This window comes from Trichogramma pretiosum, unplaced genomic scaffold (assembly GCF_000599845.2).
Source record: "Trichogramma pretiosum strain Unisexual culture from Peru unplaced genomic scaffold, Tpre_2.0 scaffold19, whole genome shotgun sequence".
NCBI lineage: Eukaryota > Metazoa > Arthropoda > Insecta > Hymenoptera > Trichogrammatidae > Trichogramma > Trichogramma pretiosum.
In genome coordinates this window covers 1227662-1245607 of record NW_019641707.1, presented here as the reverse complement: position 1 = coordinate 1245607, position 17946 = coordinate 1227662, and the positions used below count along the sequence as shown (strand labels likewise).

Here is a 17946-nt window from a genome sequence, read left to right as displayed (position 1 = left end):
CAAAAATACTTTTTTTAATCATGTACTTCATAAGTACACGATTAAAATAATTCATACAGATTACTTGAATAATTCAACATTTTATTGCTCATCATTTTAAGTGTAGTTATTTCAAGTGTATTAGATTTTTATGTACAAATTTGAAAATATTAAGTACATTAGAGTAATCTACTGCTAAATATACATCACATGAAAATCAATAACGAAAATTCCAACAGTAACTAAAAGAGACAATAAGATCGAACGAATTTACTTGTTTGATTGTTTTAATTGAATTGTTTTTACTTAATGAAAATAAAACTGGCATTAATAATATAAAAGTTCTCTTTCTTATACTTATTACTTGGTATTAAGTTTATTCTGTACAATTTTTTTTTTTTTAATGTTATGTTTCTCTAAAGATCTGCGAAAAAGTTGGCTGCATGATCTATTTTACTACTTGGTAAATTACGATTCATGCCTGATTTTCTCCCTCCTTTGACTCGTTCTGAAACATTTATTTCTTCTAGGTAGCTTACGTTCCAAAATTTTATAGGTCCCTCCCCGGATGATGATGCAATAATTGATCCATCATTATTAACATCAAGATTTTCAACAGACACTTCGTGTAGACCAACAACACCCAATGGTTTATCAGGAAAAATGCTTTGGGCTCTATAAAAAATTATTGATTTCGAGTTAGTAAATTTAATATAATGTTAAACAGAGCTTGGTATGTAATGAAATCACCTTATGTATCCATCTTCACAACCATAAATCCCAATGGTTTCCGTTATAGGAATCATACAATTTATAGATAAGTTATTTTTACATAATATTTTATCTGTGTGAAGACCAAATTCTCCCCAATTAAAGAGGTACATATTGCCTTTGTTACCACAAGTTACAATTTTTCTACCTCGTTTAAACAATCCCAGGCATGTGAACTCCTCAGGATAATCTTCAGTCTGATTTATTATAAAAATAGTAAGAACATATTCTCAACTAATGAAAAGATTTCAATAAAAACCAATAAAATACTTACTTTACAATGCATTTTCTTAGCTCTCATATCAAACGTTGTTAAAGTACCATCGCCACTAGTACAAACTAAAAATTTTTCTTCGTCATTAGCAAGCATACCATTTATATAGTCATCACACTCTTTCAAAGAAAATACAGGTTCCAAATTTCGCTGCCTCAAATCCCATACTGTAAAGTTTAAAATTACATTATTAATAAATCTCACAATCTTAAGACAATATTTTAATAGAAAATATTATAAACTAGTTACAATTTACAGTTCCATTTTCATCTCCAGTGGCAAAATTATTTTGATTTATAATACACAAAGTATAAATTGGCCTCCTATAATTATTGATTCATTAAAACTTATTGATCAAAATAATATAATTAGTGAAAAATTTTAATTTAACTTACTTATGAGCATTTTCAAACATTCCTGTTAATTTTTGTGTCTCAAAATCATGAATAAAAATAGCTTTATCTTTTCCACAACTAAATATTTTTTTTCCATCAGAACTAAAATCAATATCTCTGCAACTTTTTTCATGAGCTTCCAAGGTGAAAAGAGGCGTTTGTTCTTCATTAGTAGATGTATAATCGTATCTATAATTTGTTATAATTACTTACAATATCATAATTAATCAAAATAAACCAAACCACTTACATTAGCACATCGCCTGAAATTGAAGCTAGTGCAATATAGTTTTCATTGGGATGAAAACAAATTTCTGAGATCAAATCTTCCACAACAATATCTTTAGGATGATTTGTTTTAAGAACATGATTTCTCTTTATAGCTTGTATTACTGGGTCTTCTTCTTCTTCCTCATTTTCATTTTCTTCTGTTTCTTTGACACATTCTGTTTCATAATTTCTATCTGCATTCAGTTCTCCATCTTTTTACAAAACAAAAATATTAATATTTTAATAGCAATTCATCTGATTGAAAGGTAAATTAGTTAAATCTAATAGTTACCTGAATAAGTCGTAGAATCTGAATCAGAACTGGATTGTTGCATGTCAAAATCATCATCGGATTCTGAACTAGATTTATTCTCAGGGATTCCACCGTCTAAATTTGAACATTTTATGTAAGAATTAAAAACGATTATTTTTTTTAAAACTATTAATTGTGATAATTATAGCTGCATTAGATGTATTTACCCATTATTATAGGACTTTCTTGTTTCATATCAAGTATCAAGTACAAAATTAGAGCACCGACTATAATTGTGGACGCATGGAGCACGTGTATGGTACAGAATTCAACAATCAACTAATGATTGAATTTATCGAGGCGAATCTGACATGTAGGTGGCAGCACCGAACACCGGCATTCACAAATCACACAGAGGCCGCGGTGGCTGTGGGGCTTGAGCTCTTGCTTCTCAACGGAGAAGTCAGGGTTCAAAAAATCCCGGCGGTGGGCTGGTTTTTTCCCGAGGTTTTTTCTGCGGGGTTTGCACCGTTGGGTGTATATGGTGTAAATTTTCCTTGGGGAAAAGCTAGTGCACTTCAACTGCGGTCTCTGGTGTTGGGGGTCACACCATTATCAAAGCGTAACCTCAGTGGTATGGGAGGCGCAACCATATCGACTATAGGTACACGCTAATACACTAACACACACACACACTTACATACACACGGAAGACCCACCTTTAAGTAGAACGGTGAGGTTGGCCAATTAGCCTTGTAGCAGAAAGGGCCGTAATCAACTATAAAAAAAAAACAAATCACTTGTGGGTATAACTTTAAGAAACTGAACTTGCGAAAATTTACTCATGAAAATTAAAATATTGAATTTATATAAAGGACAAATTAACGAAAAAGCTGTAAAAACCGTTTAATATTAAGAAGGGCAGAGTCAAAGAAAATCAATTATCAAATAAGACAGAACTGATTTTGATACTATGTTTCCTCAAATTTTTGCGAACTTTATTCATATCAGCAGAGAATTTTCATAAGATATAGTATGAAATCCATTTTAATTATTAAATATATTTGTTACTAACATATACTTTTTACTGATATATTTACATATTTAATTTGGTTTAGCAAGTAGAAGTATAAATGATGCCAAAAGATTCAGTTTTTACAAGTAAATATACTATCATTTCATCGAAAGTACATTTATTCATTTAAAATGTGTCTGGTATGACTTTTGAAAGTAAGTAAATATATAATATATAAATGTAAAAATGTTATTATTAATTTTTATGATTTTTAAAAATTTTTTTATCATATATATTTTGTATAAAATAACTATTAATCAATGGATTATTAACTTTTTAATTTATAATAAATCTTGAAGGACCATGATTTCATTCGATTTTGCACGTCAGAGTAAATAAATGTAAAAACTAGGCTAATCGTGTTATTATAAAATTACATTTATCATAAATTCCTTCTAAAACGATAATTATTGCAAGTTAACATAAATTATTCATTTATATCTCCCTCAAAGATAATATAAGTCCTTCTGGTTAAATGTCGAAATCAAATTCAACTTATGGATGATTTATTTGTCGTAAATACTCCGGAGCATGATAGTGTTGTTGAACATGAGCCAGTGATGGATGTATAGGTGGTGGGAAACATCTAACGTGTTCAACACTCGATGCATCGCTGTCACCGCTTTTGAGGTACTTATTCAATACTGCAAATATTTGAGAATTCAACACTTGGAAACGTCTTATTCTGTCTACCATCCGTTTCAGATGCTAAAATTAAAACGAAGAATTAAAATGTTTGATTTCCGTGTTTTTATCTAAATTTTTTTCTACTTACAATTCCTTTGACATTCTCATCTTTTCCATCTACACGTTGCACTCGCAAAATGTGATAACAAAAATCTAAGGCTTCAAATCTACGTTGTTGTCCAAGTAGAACTATCATGGCACATCCAGCCCAATGCAAACCTTCTCCAAATAATTCCCTAAGGAAGATATTTTTATTAAAATGTAAAAAAAGGATTGTTTATTTTAGCAGGAAAAATTTGTGTATCCACACTTACTCGACAGTGAATTCAGTATCTCCTACCGGAATACAATAGACAAATTGAAGGGCGCTCCATAATCTATGGAATTCAGTACATTCATCGATATTCATTACTCCGTTTGCGGGAGGTGGTCCTACCCATATTGGATCATCAAGAAAACTGCGCAATCGATTTAAGACGACTTCAAATATTGATAAGCCACAGCAAAGTCTTTCACGTGTTAATAAATCTCCTTCTCGGGCTATCATAGCTTGCTAAAAATTAAAACATTTTTAATTCTGATAGAAAAAAAATGATGCATTATAACTTTTAATCAAAATCTTACTTTAGCTGTTCCAAATTTGTCAACATTTGGCACGATTTGAAGAGCTTGATATTTGGATTCTAATTTTTTTTGTTTCGATTCTGGTTTTTCTCCTTCTATTATTGTTAAGGTTTATGAAATTAACATTGTAATGTGATATATTATTTTTGAAAATAAATTAAAATATTACCTTTGCAATAGGGTCTAGGAAGTATATTTTGGAAAGGTGCCGCGTGCATTAGATCACAAACTTCCTCTTGTGATAGAGCTTGTTCCATCAATAAACAAAAGAGTATTGTGTTACCAAATTCACGGAAATTATGAAAAAGTTCCGTCTTAGCATCGGGGTATTGTACAATATCGTTTAGCTGGGCATGATAATACCCAAGAACACCGGGTGAACCGTAGTCATAACGGGGAAGCTTGCAGACCTTCGGCATGGCCTCCATCAATGTTTTTGTAAATTGAAGCAAACTTCCTTGAATGAGAGATTTTACGATTTTTAGCAATTCTTCCATGACGACTGCGATGCCTTGGTAGCCGAGCAGTTTGCACATTTGACGAAAGTGATGAGGACCAACGAATCCTGAATATTGTCCATACTGAGTCGAATAAGCCAAATTCAATTGCTTACTACCCCATAAATAGTGATGTGACATTTGCGGTGGTTTATCGCGATGCACAGCTTGGACAAACTGCAGTCCTCGGCACTTGACAAACCTTCAAAAAATATTTAACAATGATTTACAAACACGAAAGAGAGTCGAATAAAATAAACCATTACGAACCTATTTGTAGCTGCATTGTAACAGTAATTCGGCAGGAAATCATAATTCAATTCCCAAAACACATGCAAAGTTATTCGGCCGTATGGAGCTAGAACGTTGTGATTCGCTTCGCGATACATAGCGTCGTACTCATCAAGAGCAAGATATTTGCTCAATAGTTTATGAGTAAGACGATTAACCTGCAATAGTCCCTCCAATTCCTATAAAAATAAACAATTAATCAGTTTCAGCGAAGAACGGATTTAATCTACATTTTTGCATTTTTGAATGTCAACATACTATAACACCGGTGATGTCTCCAGATTCGAACTTGCTGATAGCTAAATCCAGCGATTTCTGCATGTCAGCATTGATTCTTTGAGTAATCAATTTGTTCAAATCGATACTGCGTCCCAAAAGTTGAACATGGCGCTGCTTCAAAAGGGTCTCGTAGCGATTAGCTCGAGGATACGAGAGAATGTAAGCTCCAGCAGCGAGACATTCGACACGGAATCGTTTGTCCAGGAGTATGCTTGCAGCCAGCTGCTTATAATGGGCAAATATCTGCTCACTAAGTTTATAGACAAATTGATCGAAGCAGAGATTTACTTCAGCTTCAACTTCGTCATATAAAAATTGTTTTCGGAAGATGGTCAGGGCGTATAAGGCGCTATCGTTGTATAAATCCAGTGGGTAGAGAACGTACCTGTCCAAAGCAAATACATCAGAAACTTTTAATTTACTAAAAAATAATCAATACTTACTCCATCATTGACGGCTCTTTACTTCGTAGAATATGATCGGTCAAAATCCAAGGCATCGACATCTCTATTGGAAACTAGAATATTAAATATTATTTAATTCAATGATAAAATAATTTTAAATAGAACACCCGTAGTTAGTACGAAACATAAAACACGTCTCAACATCTATTTATCAAAACCTCAAATAATATAAAAAATCTACTAGATGTTGATTTCACCTATTTATTCCAGCTACCTACAAATAACAATAGTAAGTTCTAATCCGGTTTTTTTAACTTAGTGTGCCATACGTTTTAAATAATTACACTACGTATTTGATCATTATTTACTAAAAAAATAACACAAGTAAAGTGCTGTTACAAATCAATTCAGAACTCAAGTGCATGTAGTGTAAAAAAAAGTACAGTAGTAAAACAACATAGAACATATAATCCAAGATAGTGCATGGCAAACTGAACAGTACATTTAATTACCAATTGTGCACTTCAATGGTATTTCTCTAGTAACTAAAAACCATCTATTCATACAATAAAATGATGATTTTGGATCGAAGAGTACCTGAATACGCTTTTCCATGGTGATCAAATCGCTGCATTCTTCATTGTGCTGATGTCGCACTTGGCATTTCTAGTCATGAAAAAAGTCAGAGAAAATAGCAATAATGTTTGAAAAAGAAAATTGTATAGATTCTAGCAGAGTCGTGAATAGAAGAAGAGTAGAAGGAATATAGAGAAATGGAATAGAGCCAAATAGTTTAGTTTGGCGCAGATACTGCAAACTTGTGAACCTTTTTAAGTACTTTGCCAAATAATATATTAAGTTTATCGCGGAAAATTTGACATCATATATTGTTATAATTACCTGTATTTTACGACCCATTGTCATCTCAAGATAAAATTCTCTGTACCATAATTGAGAAAGGTCACAGCAATTTTGCAACGATTCTAAAAAAAATGGTTGTTTATTGAAAAAATATTAAAAGGATATTTAAAAACTTTGTATATATATGACTTACCACTAAAGTTTAATAAATAGCCCCAGTAAAAACTAGTTTTGTGAAATTGGTCTATTTGAACTAAATATTGACCATCAATGTCTTTTCGAAGAGTTCGTTTCCCACCACTCTTATCAGCTATAAGAGATTCTAGCATGGTTCGTACCATATAAAGTTGAGTGGATGATGGACCTGAAATTCAAATGTCAATATTTTAATCATTTAATACACATGATAAGAAACGCATTAGAAAAAGTTTACTTACCAACTTTTCTTCTTGGGACTTTAATGCCAAATCCATTATCTGGATCTTTTTTACCTTTTAATGCTGGATCTGCAGTGGGTTCTACACCAAAATGCCAGTCTGCACACGTTTCTCTTACGGAAACAATAATGCTAAAAGTTTTGTTTGATTAATACTTATTTGTTCGAAAAATTGTTAATTATTATCAATTGCTATGCTTTACCTTCTAATCAAATCTTTCTTATTTTTAATAGCTTTTCTGAGTGGTTCTCTTAGAGCCAGTTGTACAAAATCTTGTAGTTCTGCATAAATATTCCTACGAATCGCATCAACAAAAACTGTCTCCATACGAGCCATCAAAACCTGAAGACCTTTAATCATTGCTATAACTTCAATCAAAGCAAACTTTTCTTCATCTGTATAGTTATAACGTGTAGCCTAAAAAATTATTTTTTAGTTTTTCTTAAGTTTGAAAAATAATCAGTAAAATTTTGTTTTATTCGATAAACTTACTCTTTCATATTCTTCAGCCTCCTGGGGACACTCTTTATTCATGTGATGATCGGTAGGATGCAACAATTTCCAACTATATAATTCTGTAACAACACTCGTCCACTGTGATAATAGTTGTAAACCACGCAATGCTAATTCAGCAGTTTCTCTGTTTTCAATATCACTGCCACAATCTTTATAAGTAGTAGTAACTTCGTTACTATATCTGTAAAAAGAAAAGGTACATAATATATGAAATTGATCTATAAGCAAAAAAAATACCATGTGGCCAATTGTGAATAAATGTTAATTACCTGGCCAACTCGCTAATGTATTTGACATGATCTTCGCGAATTTGTGGCAAGTGAACCATCAAATCAGCTTGAGGGCTCATGCTGTTTACAGAAGAAGACAACGGCCATTTGGAAGCATCAAAATGTTTGGAACGTTTTATATAATTGAAAGGAGCAATTTGCATATCTCCAAAAAGTGGAACAACTTCCAAATTTTTGAAAATTCTATCAATTCTATCCAATTTTAATTTTTTTTTTGTGTCCAGCTTGTTAATATTGCACAACTCACTATCCATTAAAAACAACCCAAAGCCCATGACTTTCACCAACATGTGTTTCTCATTTGGAGTTAAGTACATTTTTGTCTCAAACATATGAACACAAATATTTACAACATCAGCTAATAACTCTTCATAGCCTTGAATTTTTTCTAAATTTTCTTTTACAGTATCTCTAATCTTATTCTGTGTTGCAAGAAACATGGATAAATTTTGAGATTCTTGAAGAGTTTGCGAATCAGACATGACTTTTAAAAATTGAGCGGCTCTGTAAAAATATATAAATAGTAAAATTGATGTGACTTTGTATTTATGAGTAGTTGTATTATTTTTACCTTCTATAAGTTGAATAATCATTCTTAACACTTGATTTCATATTTTTCAATTCATCAAGAACTGCAAACATATTTATAAATTTTCCCAAAGTTAATAAATAAGCTTCTGAAACAAAATCCTTCCTTTTTTCTTGGTGACATAATCTTTTTACTTCAGCAGAAAATCGTTCGATTGCTTTTCTCTGTAAGAAATTTAATTTAAAAAAATTAATACGTTTCTGTTGTGTTATTATTGGTATAATTATCGGTACTTACTTGAAAATACATAAAATTTAACAATTTATTCACTTCAGGTGCCAATACTTCAACTGTTTTTTCATAAATTTCAACTCTGTTGGGTTGCTCATTGGATTTGGGTTGAGGAATGGCTCGCGAACAACATCTCCAAGTATATAACATAACTGCATGTTCTAATCCTTCTTCAAGAAGTTCATTCTGGAAAGAATTAGTAGAAATAATATCATTATAGAAATAAAGGATTTTCAAGACAAAAGAAAAGGTAACTACTAACCAGACTTGCATGGACCGTAGCTTCTTCTATGTATTTTGCAATTCCAGTAACAAATCCATTTCTGTCTTCAAAGTTAGTATCAAAATTTGCTTGATACACAACCGAACAGGGCTGTGCTTCAATGCAAGGTTGTTCATAGGGTAAATTAAACTCATCCAATACATCTACGTTGGATAGTGCATCTCCAAGAGTCACTTTATCTTGGGCCATGTTTGACCTATCCTGCAAATCGACGAACAAGAATTTATAACGGGTAAAGTAGTAGTTTGAAAACAGTTAAAAGGATTACTCGTTGTAGAAACGCTAAAATGCTTAGTTGCGATAATATAAAGCGATTATCATAAATTACAATGATTGTTTGCCAAGTGTCAAAAAGTTGGCAAGTGTTGGCAAAACATTAGAATTCGCATCAGGTTATGTACAATGTTTATCACTATCATATCGCAAAACACAATCTAATATTTTGAGAATTAGGCTCAAATAATGAAAAATTAACTACGGGCTTAAAAATACATGAATACTTGCCCTGAACAGCCCTTGACAGGGCCGCGCTTAGAAATGTATCAGACAAAAATGACACAAAACTCCACCCTTTGCTGGGATCACTGACAGAGCGTCGAAAGGCCTATACAAACATGGCGGTCTCCTGCTGGAGCTGTCTTCGTCGCACTCGCATAGATTGGCACAGCCGCCCGAGCCGCAGCAGCTTTACTATGTGTACGCATTGGCACACATCAAGTATTACAGTATATAGACATAATCCGGAAGCATAAGAGAGTGGCGAGTGAGTCAGATGCTGAATCGACGTATGTGAGTAATTTGCTGCGTCAATTGCAATGCCAGGATAATCGAATTACGATTCAGCCAAGGGTTTTTTAAACATACCTGAGTCTAAATGTTGTATGGCTTTCCATCAATATTTCGGGATTATTCGCTACAGCTTCATGAATAAGACATTATTCACTTAATTATTTCTATTCAATGTTGGTGAAAAGTCCATCAATGAATTTCGTATAGGTGAAATCGATTGGACAGAAAATATTTTAATCAATCTGCGAATAGATCGGAAATTGGATTAATATAGCAAAGGAGTAAAATTTTTAAGTACTACAGATTTTGAAGTAAAATATGGTAGTTGTTAAAAGTTGGTTTTTTATAGCACAGTTGTATACATTATTTTCAGTTAAAAGTTCGCCAAGAACGTTGAAATCGACAGATCGAATTTGACGCGTAAACGTGAAATTTAAATCGAGACGAGGATCTCGCGACGTGAAGGCATATTTGAAAAAAGTCTCCAACCTTCGAAAAGCTCGAAACTGTCAGAGACCACACATGATTCGGCCACGACGTAGAGGACCTGAAAAAAAACGACAGAGCTATGTTTCCAGCAAAACAAAATTATGTAATAATGTAATAGTAGGATAAAACTGACGACCGTCCGGGCAGAGATCCTCGACGACAGATATGACATAGCAGGCGGCAAGCAGTAGAGCGACTCGCAAAAGCATCCTTTTGCAGCTTCGTTAAAAATTAATCAGAACGGCAGCACGACAAACCGTATGAGTTTGGAATATTTTGCTCATTTTATATGGAGTACGGCACGCGAAATTATCGTCGGCATTGAATAACGCGCAGTTAATTATATTTTACGGGGGGATTAATACGCGTTGGACGATTGTTATATTCGTTCAATTATCGACCGACGTTTGTTTGGTCTCGAGAAATAATTCCAATAATCGCCACTGCTATAATAATACTCGATAAACAACGCACAAACCAACGATTGATTAATACGATAACTATTAGAAATTGTAACATCGGAATTATAATAATCTCCAGAGACTGTTAAACTCCAGAATGTAAAACTGGGATGATATCTCACAAAATAATACCACGAGGTAATTCTTGTTGATTAATATATTTTTATTCTTTTGTATGCGATTCTCTTGTACAGTATAAACAATTAAACAGCATTTTTTCGACCACGCACTTTAACGCACGTATAACAATGGACAAACAAAAGATTTTACCGAGATAATTAAAGGTTACATTCAAGTACTAAATCAGAATAGAACGCAATAAAAATAATTCCACATATTGCATACATGTAACAAATTAGGAATAATAACAATTTAAAATTATATTATTACTATGTACAAAGACACTTGGAATTATCATCGTTTTCCAGAAGGCAACGTTAACATTTCTGCTATACATTCTTTAAAATAATTTTTAGCAATAATTTATACATAGATATATAATCACTTTTTGTGCCTATGAATATAATATATTATATATCGTTTTTTTACTCTTTTTAGGTACAGAATGACGACAAATTGTCAACATTGTCTGTTGAACAACATTTGTGTGAATATTGTCTAGAATCAACATAAAATTTTCATTCATACGATAACGGCGATGTTTGTGTAAAAAAGATTTTTGATTCTCGTAGACCGGTGATTTACTATCGTACTTGCGCTGCAGACGAAACATCTTTGATCGAAACATCCAAACCCACTCGATTGTGCAGCTGAATATCTATTCGTCGTAACACTGATTTGTTGCATTTGTTTATTTTTTTGTTCAGTCTTCTTTTTGTGTAACGATTTTGAGCAAAAGAATTTTTTCATTCTGAGGTAAAAATGAAACGTTTGACTTTTAGATTAATTGGTTCGTTTTGATATTTTTCATTGAGACTTTCTAGTAGAAAAAGTAACATTTTTATATATGCCGTCTTGAGTTGCCATAGGATCTATTTGGAACGACGTAGCAGGTCAGCGCTCAGCTTTATCACAATTTCAGCGAATCTATACAAAGGACAAAGCAACGGGATTGGTCTTTCTTCTAGAAATCTTGGCGTGGCCACGATCGCCTGCCACCGGCTCCCTAACCCGATCTCAATGCGAAAAGTCATCGTTACCATCGATCGGCTGCATGGCGTCGCTCTTGCGGTTGAGTCTGAGACTGCACGAGCCCCATTTGGCACCTCGCTCGGCTTCGGCCGTCTCCATCAGCACCGCATAGGAAGTTGGATCGACGGCTTCTTTGCTGTAGTGTATCCCGTACAGGAAGTAAATGAGAAAACCTGCAGTTGACACAAGAAACGACGATTTAGTAACGATCCGTTGAAATTTCGGTGTTTTGTTTTGGTCGAATTTCGGTTACTTACCAATAACCATCCAAACGAGGAAGCGCAACCACGTCAACATGGACAAGTGGAACATGAGGGCGATGTTCAAAGCTATGCTGAGCGCCGGCACCAATGGAACCATAGGAACCCGAAAAGTGTCCGTTCCGTCCGGATGAGGGGGATTCTGCTGATGAGCCGCTATGACCAGCAAACTGATGACGATGATGACGAAGAGATTGAGCAGCAGCAGATAATCGTACCAGGCCGGCGACACGGAGTTCTGCGACAGTACGACGAGCAAAGCGCAGAAGGAGATGCACGAGGCGGAGTAGCAAACGATGCACATGGTCACGGCGCTGCCGGGCTCGCAATTGCCCAGCAGGTTCGACAGCCAGACGTAGCGAGGCTTCACTCGGCCGACGCCGTCGGTGCAGTAGCCCTGGATGAGCAGCTGAAACGGAAATGGACGAGAACGTCCGAATGAAGGACGATGCCGATCGACGACGAATCGTCCAATTGGTTCTACCTGCGACTCGATGGAGCTGAAGATGCTCTGGCACTCGGAGTCCATGATCATGTCGGTGACCGGCGAGGCGAGTTGATGCGTCGAGTTGCCCCCGCCAGCAGCAGCGCTACAGGTGGTCGTATCCGAGGTGACGGTCGTGTCCATGGCGCCGGAGGGCGGCGCCGGAGGTCGGTACCTCAGCACGATGACGCTCGCCGAGACGATGGTGTAGGCCAGGAAGGTGCCGATCGACATGAACTCCACCAGATGATCGAGATCGAAGAGCAGAGCCACGAGGCCGCTGCAGACCCCGCTGATGGCCAGATTGAGGGTGGGCACGCGGGTGCGCTTGCTGACCCGCGCCAGAAAGCCGAACAGCAGACCGTCGCTGGCCATCGAGTACATGGTGCGGGGCAGGGAGAACAGCGAGCCGAACAAGGTCGTCGTCATGCCGCACAGTGCGCCCACGCTGCCGTACGTATGCGCAGTACAGACGTCATCGAGGAATTTCATTAGTACTTCCTCGACTATATCGATTCTCATTCCGAGCTCGATTTTAATTATCTTTCCGTTCTACGAGTCTTTTTTGCCTCGAAAGCGCGCGATCCGATGAGTAAAGTAAAAATTACCTGATGACGTATTTGGCCCAGGGTATGCCCTTGGCGGCGAAGGCCTCGGGCAGGGCTGCGCTCCGACTGATGCGACTGTAGGGCTCAACCAGTGTGAGGGCCGCCCCCACGAGGATGTAGCCGACGGTGACGATGCCCATGGACAGGCCCGTGGCCCGGGGTATGCTGCGGCTCGGGTTGCGGGCCTCCTCGCCCGACGTCGCTATCGAGTCGAAGCCGATGAAGGCGTAGAAGCACGTGGCGGCGCCCGCGAACACACCCCCGAGTCCGTAGGGGAGGAAGCCCTGGCCCCGATAGTTCCAGTTGGACAGGTCGGCGTAGTAGAAGCCGAGACCGATCACCAGAGCCATGACCGCCAGATTGACCAGAGTCAGGATGGAGTTGACGGCGGCCGAGCACTTGACGCCGATGGCCAGCAGCAGAGCGTAGAGCAGGCACAGGATGCAGGCCAGCGGATCGGGTATCGTGCCCCAGGGCTCGTCCATGCTGTGGCCGGCCATCAGACGGCGCGTCAGGTTGCTGATGGCCCGATCCGAGAGCGAGTCCACGTAGCCGCTCCAGGCCCGGGCGACCGACGCGGCGCCGATCATGTGCTCGAGGATGATGTTCCAGCCGATGACGAAGGCCCAGAACTCGCCCACCGACACGTACGCGTAGACGTAGGCGCTTCCGGCCTTTGGCACTTTGGCGCCGAACTCGGCGTAGCAGAGGGCCGCCAGGAGGGAAGCCAGACCGGCCAGCAGGAAGCTCAGCGTTATGCCGGGCCCGGCGGTGTCGCGGGCCACCGTACCGATCAGCACGTAGATGCCGGCTCCGATCATGTGACCGACGCCTGTCGACGTACCGAGTGATTATCGTTAATAAACCATTAAATTCCCAGCTGCGAGAGCCTTTGAGAGCTGCTCGATTTATGCCTTACCCAGGAGAGTTATGTCAAAGGTCGAGAGACATCTGCTCAGGGGTGTCTCCATCATGTCGCCATCGATTTTCTTCTTGCGATTGATTTTGGCACACATACCCGACATCACGTGGCCCAGTATCATCCTCCTGACCGACGGCATTACTGAAAAATGCAGTGCAATGTGCATAAGCGCATGCACACGAGCGAGCTGCGATGCACGATAATGCTTTTCTGCCGTATAATATTTAATTGCGTGCAACCTCGATTTCCAAGTCGGCGCGCAAAAAAAGATTGATCAAATATTTCGACACGCTAGGCAAAAAGTTTGTTGAAAATTTTCTGAAAGAAACGCGATAACCGGTCGATGACAAAATCCTATTATACCTTGAGCTAACATACTTGTTTCGAGAATGAAACGATGAGGGAAAAACCATTGTAACGAAAATTCTAGTAGCACGTTCGATGATGTTATCTATGTTTACATTCAAACACATACAAAATCATTCAATAAGATCTTCAGATGTAATCGGTTGCAGTTGTAAGTAGGCACAAGGTCGCGTCGCGACGAGAGTCAAACTATATCTCTTATCGGTCATTGACACTTGGATCCGAACGGGACTGAATTTTTGTGTATCCCTTTAACACGCTGATTGGAATGATTATTATATTGTTATAAACCTCATTGATACATTTAAATTTTACCGGTCAAAATTATAAAATCTAAAATTATAGCTGGCCTCAAAGAGCACCAAAAATGTAATAGAATAAAAATTCTTATAGAATTTTTCATAAATCGAAATTCTGTAAGTTTTTCAAAGTAATACGAAAACCGGGTATGTACCGGTTGGTTTGAAACACACCGTTAAAAAACCGTTAATTAAATGCAGATTAAAATTATTGAATGTTATTAAAGATAAATTTTTTCATGCTACATTTGTTGATAATCCATTTATCAGAACTGATTTATTTTTTTACACAGCAGAAACTGCATAAAAATTCATGATAATGCAATCACGCATGCATTATTTTTAACACAAAATGAAAGGAAGATATTTAAATCTATGCTGAGATATAGAAATTTCTGCAAGTGGCAAAGTCAAATTTATTATATAAGTAGAAGCATGATGGCACATGTTGTTGAAAAGTTGCATTTACTTTTGATGCTACCTCCGAAGAAAATCCCCCTTTTTAAAACAGTAGCATTTAAATTTTTGAATATAAGAATCACCCCGCTATTTTAGATCTAGTGATTATATGTTTTTGGAAAATTTTGAGTTACAAATCGAATGAGTGGTTTTTTTCGCCGTATTTTGAAAAAAAGAGAATGTCTTCGCTACAGGAATTTGTCTGCATTTAAAAAAGAGATAGTCTTCGTAAGCACCGGCGTTATTTTAGGTGTAAACTGCTTTTCCTTGTATATGTATAAGTCGTTATCTATGTATGTATGTATTATAATTATTATTTTTGTGTCACACGATGTGTATTTAAACGTAAGTTGTAAGCAGGCGAGAGCTCTGTGCGTATTGATCAGCGGTGTCTCGCGGACACCGAGTGCGTATAGCGACAACAGCGAGTTTTAACCATTATTAAATCTAAATTATAAGCAAGCCTCGTGTACGTTTCAAGTATTTTTCAACCCTAATTAAATCATTTAACATCAGAAGTGGGATTTCACGAGCAACCTTACCCATTACCACCAACGCGAATAGTTGATTTTGGCAAAATTTATGGAATCGTGGATCAGAAAAACGAAGCAGCGAGCTCCGGATAAGGCCTTCGACATTTTTCGTCAGCCGATTTTGCAGAATGGCGCCAACAAGCGATCGACGGAAAGGTACGAGTTCCCGCCGGACATGAGTAGGCTGAGTTTTTGCAGAGGCCGGAACACGCCAACGGCAACACTGCAACGAAACTCAAACCACCGTCCAGGAGATCGAGCAACATGAGCTTGGATCAAAGCGTGATGCTGGATAACCCCTTGAACAGTGCGATCATCGAGAATCCTGAAGCTACCGGTCTAGAGGCACTAGTGATAACTATGTTGGAAGAAAATCGTCGACGGGATAGAAGCCGCGACGAAACCATGCAGCGGATTCTCAACGGCCTATCAAGAAATCTTACCTTCTAGGATGCTCAGGCTACAGTGGCTCCTTTGAATTATCAGGTAATGTCGGATTTGAGTAAGAGCATTCCAGTATTCACCGGAAGTGAGGCCCCAGCCGTAGCGCGCGAATGGATAGAAAACATCCGAAGCATGCGTGTTCTGCACAACTGGCCAGAGACCTTCGCCTTGGAAACAGCGCGTATACACCTCGCACAAGGCGCTAGGGATTGGTTCTCGGCCAGGCGAACCTCTCTCGACACGTGGCCGAAATTCAGCGCAGCGTTCAAGTCAACGTATTTACAACACGAAAACATGACCACAAGATGAAAAAGGCTGACCGAGCGGGTACAGCTGACAGGCGAGCATATTCAACAATACTTTCACAGCAAAGTCAAACTGTGCTTAAATTTGAATCTACCAATTGGAAAAAGCTCTTCGTTTTCGATGTACGCGGGAGGAAGGGCGAATCGCAAAATCAAAATCGCGTATACGAGATCGGATTGCTTTTATTCCGATGTTTTTTCGCGCGCGCATCAAAATAGAGCACTCGATGCACTTAAAGCATCTGGTATATCGGATCGTCGCTGGCGCGATTCTAATCCGTTGCTTGCCGAGCTTTATTCGCTGTCTTAACTGCGGTGCTGCTGCAATCGATAGCCGCGCGAGCAGAGGCATCGCACGCGGCTGCATTATTTATTCAAATGCCCCGAGTGCTGTATCGATTCATCGAGCAAGACACAATCTCTATCTCGGCTCTCCAGAAATAGTCGGGACGAAAATAGAGCAAAATTAGAGCGATCAAAATGCGGACGCGTTGGTCCTTTAATTTTTCCACTAATTAGCGGCGGTCGCGCGACTCGATCCGACCGATTAAACGACACGAAAGTTGCTTTAGGCGGGCTTTCGAACTTATCTTCTCTTGTACACTAGAGCCATTCGAAAGCAAGATCTATCTCTTGATCGCGTTAGTTCTACCTTTATCGAACGGCAATTATCCGTCGGCTTGTTGAAGGCTAATGGAGAAGGATCACTTCCGCCAACATGCTCTCGAGCGCTCAATTTCCATTTCACCCCCTTCAGGCGTTAAAACTGAGACTCGTAGAAGTGTATTGAAACTACCGTAAGCAAATTGATAATCCAGCTTGATTGTGCATTCGCGATTATGTGTTTGTTACGCGCAGCAGGTTAAACAACGAAGCTCAACGATCTTTGACTCGGGTATTTTGTAGTACGAGCTATATTAATAGAATGAATCTGACTGATATACTCACTGGTGAAACGTCACTTGGGAGTCGATCGAGTCGAGGAGGTGGAACAAAGACGAGTGACAAAGTTCCACTCGAGAAACACCTGATGAGACGACAGAGAGAGAGAGAGAGAGAGAGCCCGACGAGAGGCCACACACGCCGTTCGCAGACGGTATTTCGCGTGCTGCCCTATGACGTGCGCTTGGCCTCTGTCTTTCTCGCTCCTCTGCTGCTGCTGCTTGCCACAGGCCACTACTACTGCTGCTGCTGCTGCTGCTGCTGCTCGACGACGCGACCAACGTCGACGACGACGCATGCTCACCACTGTGCCTTTGGACAGCCGATCGATCGAGCTTTTCTCCATAAAGTTACATTACGTGTACAGTTTTGTATGCATGTCTTGCGACTTTTGCTGCTTACGTTTGCCCATACATCTCACGATGCT

The 17946-nt window shown here is 38.3% G+C and overlaps 3 protein-coding genes across 5 annotated transcripts; all 3 read right to left on the bottom strand.

Moving 5' to 3' along the window:
* Positions 1–60: 60 nt before the first annotated feature.
* Positions 61–2334, bottom strand: LOC106650912 (WD repeat-containing protein 55 homolog). The gene is made up of 8 exons (XM_014369181.2): positions 2170–2334; positions 1982–2077; positions 1670–1901; positions 1420–1608; positions 1274–1347; positions 1025–1191; positions 730–947; positions 61–654 (listed from the first exon to the last, which is right to left on the bottom strand). Exons 1-8 carry the CDS (start codon positions 2195–2197, stop codon positions 396–398), a joined length of 1263 nt encoding a protein of 420 aa, XP_014224667.1. The 5' UTR covers positions 2198–2334; the 3' UTR covers positions 61–395.
* A 911-nt stretch (positions 2335–3245) lies between these two features.
* LOC106650833 (cytoplasmic FMR1-interacting protein) lies at positions 3246–9612 on the bottom strand. 2 transcript variants are annotated; one of them, XM_014369055.2, is made up of 19 exons: positions 9511–9612; positions 8986–9207; positions 8730–8909; positions 8475–8656; positions 7883–8407; positions 7590–7794; positions 7300–7514; positions 7098–7228; positions 6854–7024; positions 6700–6782; positions 6397–6465; positions 5839–5912; positions 5375–5780; positions 5096–5295; positions 4498–5027; positions 4329–4423; positions 4019–4257; positions 3793–3940; positions 3513–3725 (listed from the first exon to the last, which is right to left on the bottom strand). In XM_014369055.2, the coding sequence occupies exons 2-19, from the start codon at positions 9193–9195 to the stop codon at positions 3513–3515; spliced, it is 3876 nt and encodes a 1291-aa protein (XP_014224541.1). In that variant the 5' UTR covers positions 9196–9207; positions 9511–9612. The 2 variants fall into 2 exon arrangements, with proteins under 2 accessions (XP_014224542.1, XP_014224541.1); XM_014369056.1 differs by lacking the exon at positions 9511–9612 and having other exon boundaries at positions 3246–3725; positions 8986–9195.
* A 1289-nt stretch (positions 9613–10901) lies between these two features.
* Positions 10902–17743, bottom strand: LOC106650977 (cationic amino acid transporter 4). 2 transcript variants are annotated; one of them, XM_014369296.2, is made up of 6 exons: positions 17526–17743; positions 14169–14312; positions 13250–14081; positions 12642–13089; positions 12155–12566; positions 11883–12070 (listed from the first exon to the last, which is right to left on the bottom strand). In XM_014369296.2, exons 2-6 carry the CDS (start codon positions 14308–14310, stop codon positions 11883–11885), a joined length of 2022 nt encoding a protein of 673 aa, XP_014224782.1. In that variant the 5' UTR covers positions 14311–14312; positions 17526–17743. The 2 variants fall into 2 exon arrangements, with proteins under 2 accessions (XP_023318840.1, XP_014224782.1); XM_023463072.1 differs by having other exon boundaries at positions 10902–12070; positions 12155–13089.
* Positions 17744–17946: the final 203 nt, after the last annotated feature.

Bases quoted from the DNA above. Each gene is read 5' to 3' on its own strand.
- LOC106650912 (XM_014369181.2), bottom strand. From the start codon at position 2,197: ATGAAACAAGAAAGTCCTATAATAATGG. The intron at 1,609-1,669 runs GTAAGTGGTTTG...AACAAATTATAG, and splicing joins ATTTCAGGCGATGTGCTAAT to ATACGATTATACATCTACTA. The intron at 1,348-1,419 runs GTAAGTTAAATT...CAATAATTATAG, and splicing joins ATGTTTGAAAATGCTCATAA to GAGGCCAATTTATACTTTGT.
- LOC106650833 (XM_014369055.2), bottom strand. From the start codon at position 9,195: ATGGCCCAAGATAAAGTGACTCTTGGAGATGCACTATCCAACGTAGAT. The intron at 5,028-5,095 runs GTTCGTAATGGT...TATTTTTTGAAG, and splicing joins TACAATGCAGCTACAAATAG to GTTTGTCAAGTGCCGAGGAC. The intron at 3,726-3,792 runs GTAAGTAGAAAA...TTTTAATTTTAG, and splicing joins ATGAGAATGTCAAAGGAATT to CATCTGAAACGGATGGTAGA.
- LOC106650977 (XM_023463072.1), bottom strand. From the start codon at position 14,310: ATGCCGTCGGTCAGGAGGATGATACTGGGCCACGTGATGTCGGGTATG. The intron at 14,082-14,168 runs GTAAGGCATAAA...GTACGTCGACAG, and splicing joins CTTTGACATAACTCTCCTGG to GCGTCGGTCACATGATCGGA. The intron at 13,090-13,249 runs GTAATTTTTACT...TACGTACGGCAG, and splicing joins TGGGCCAAATACGTCATCAG to CGTGGGCGCACTGTGCGGCA.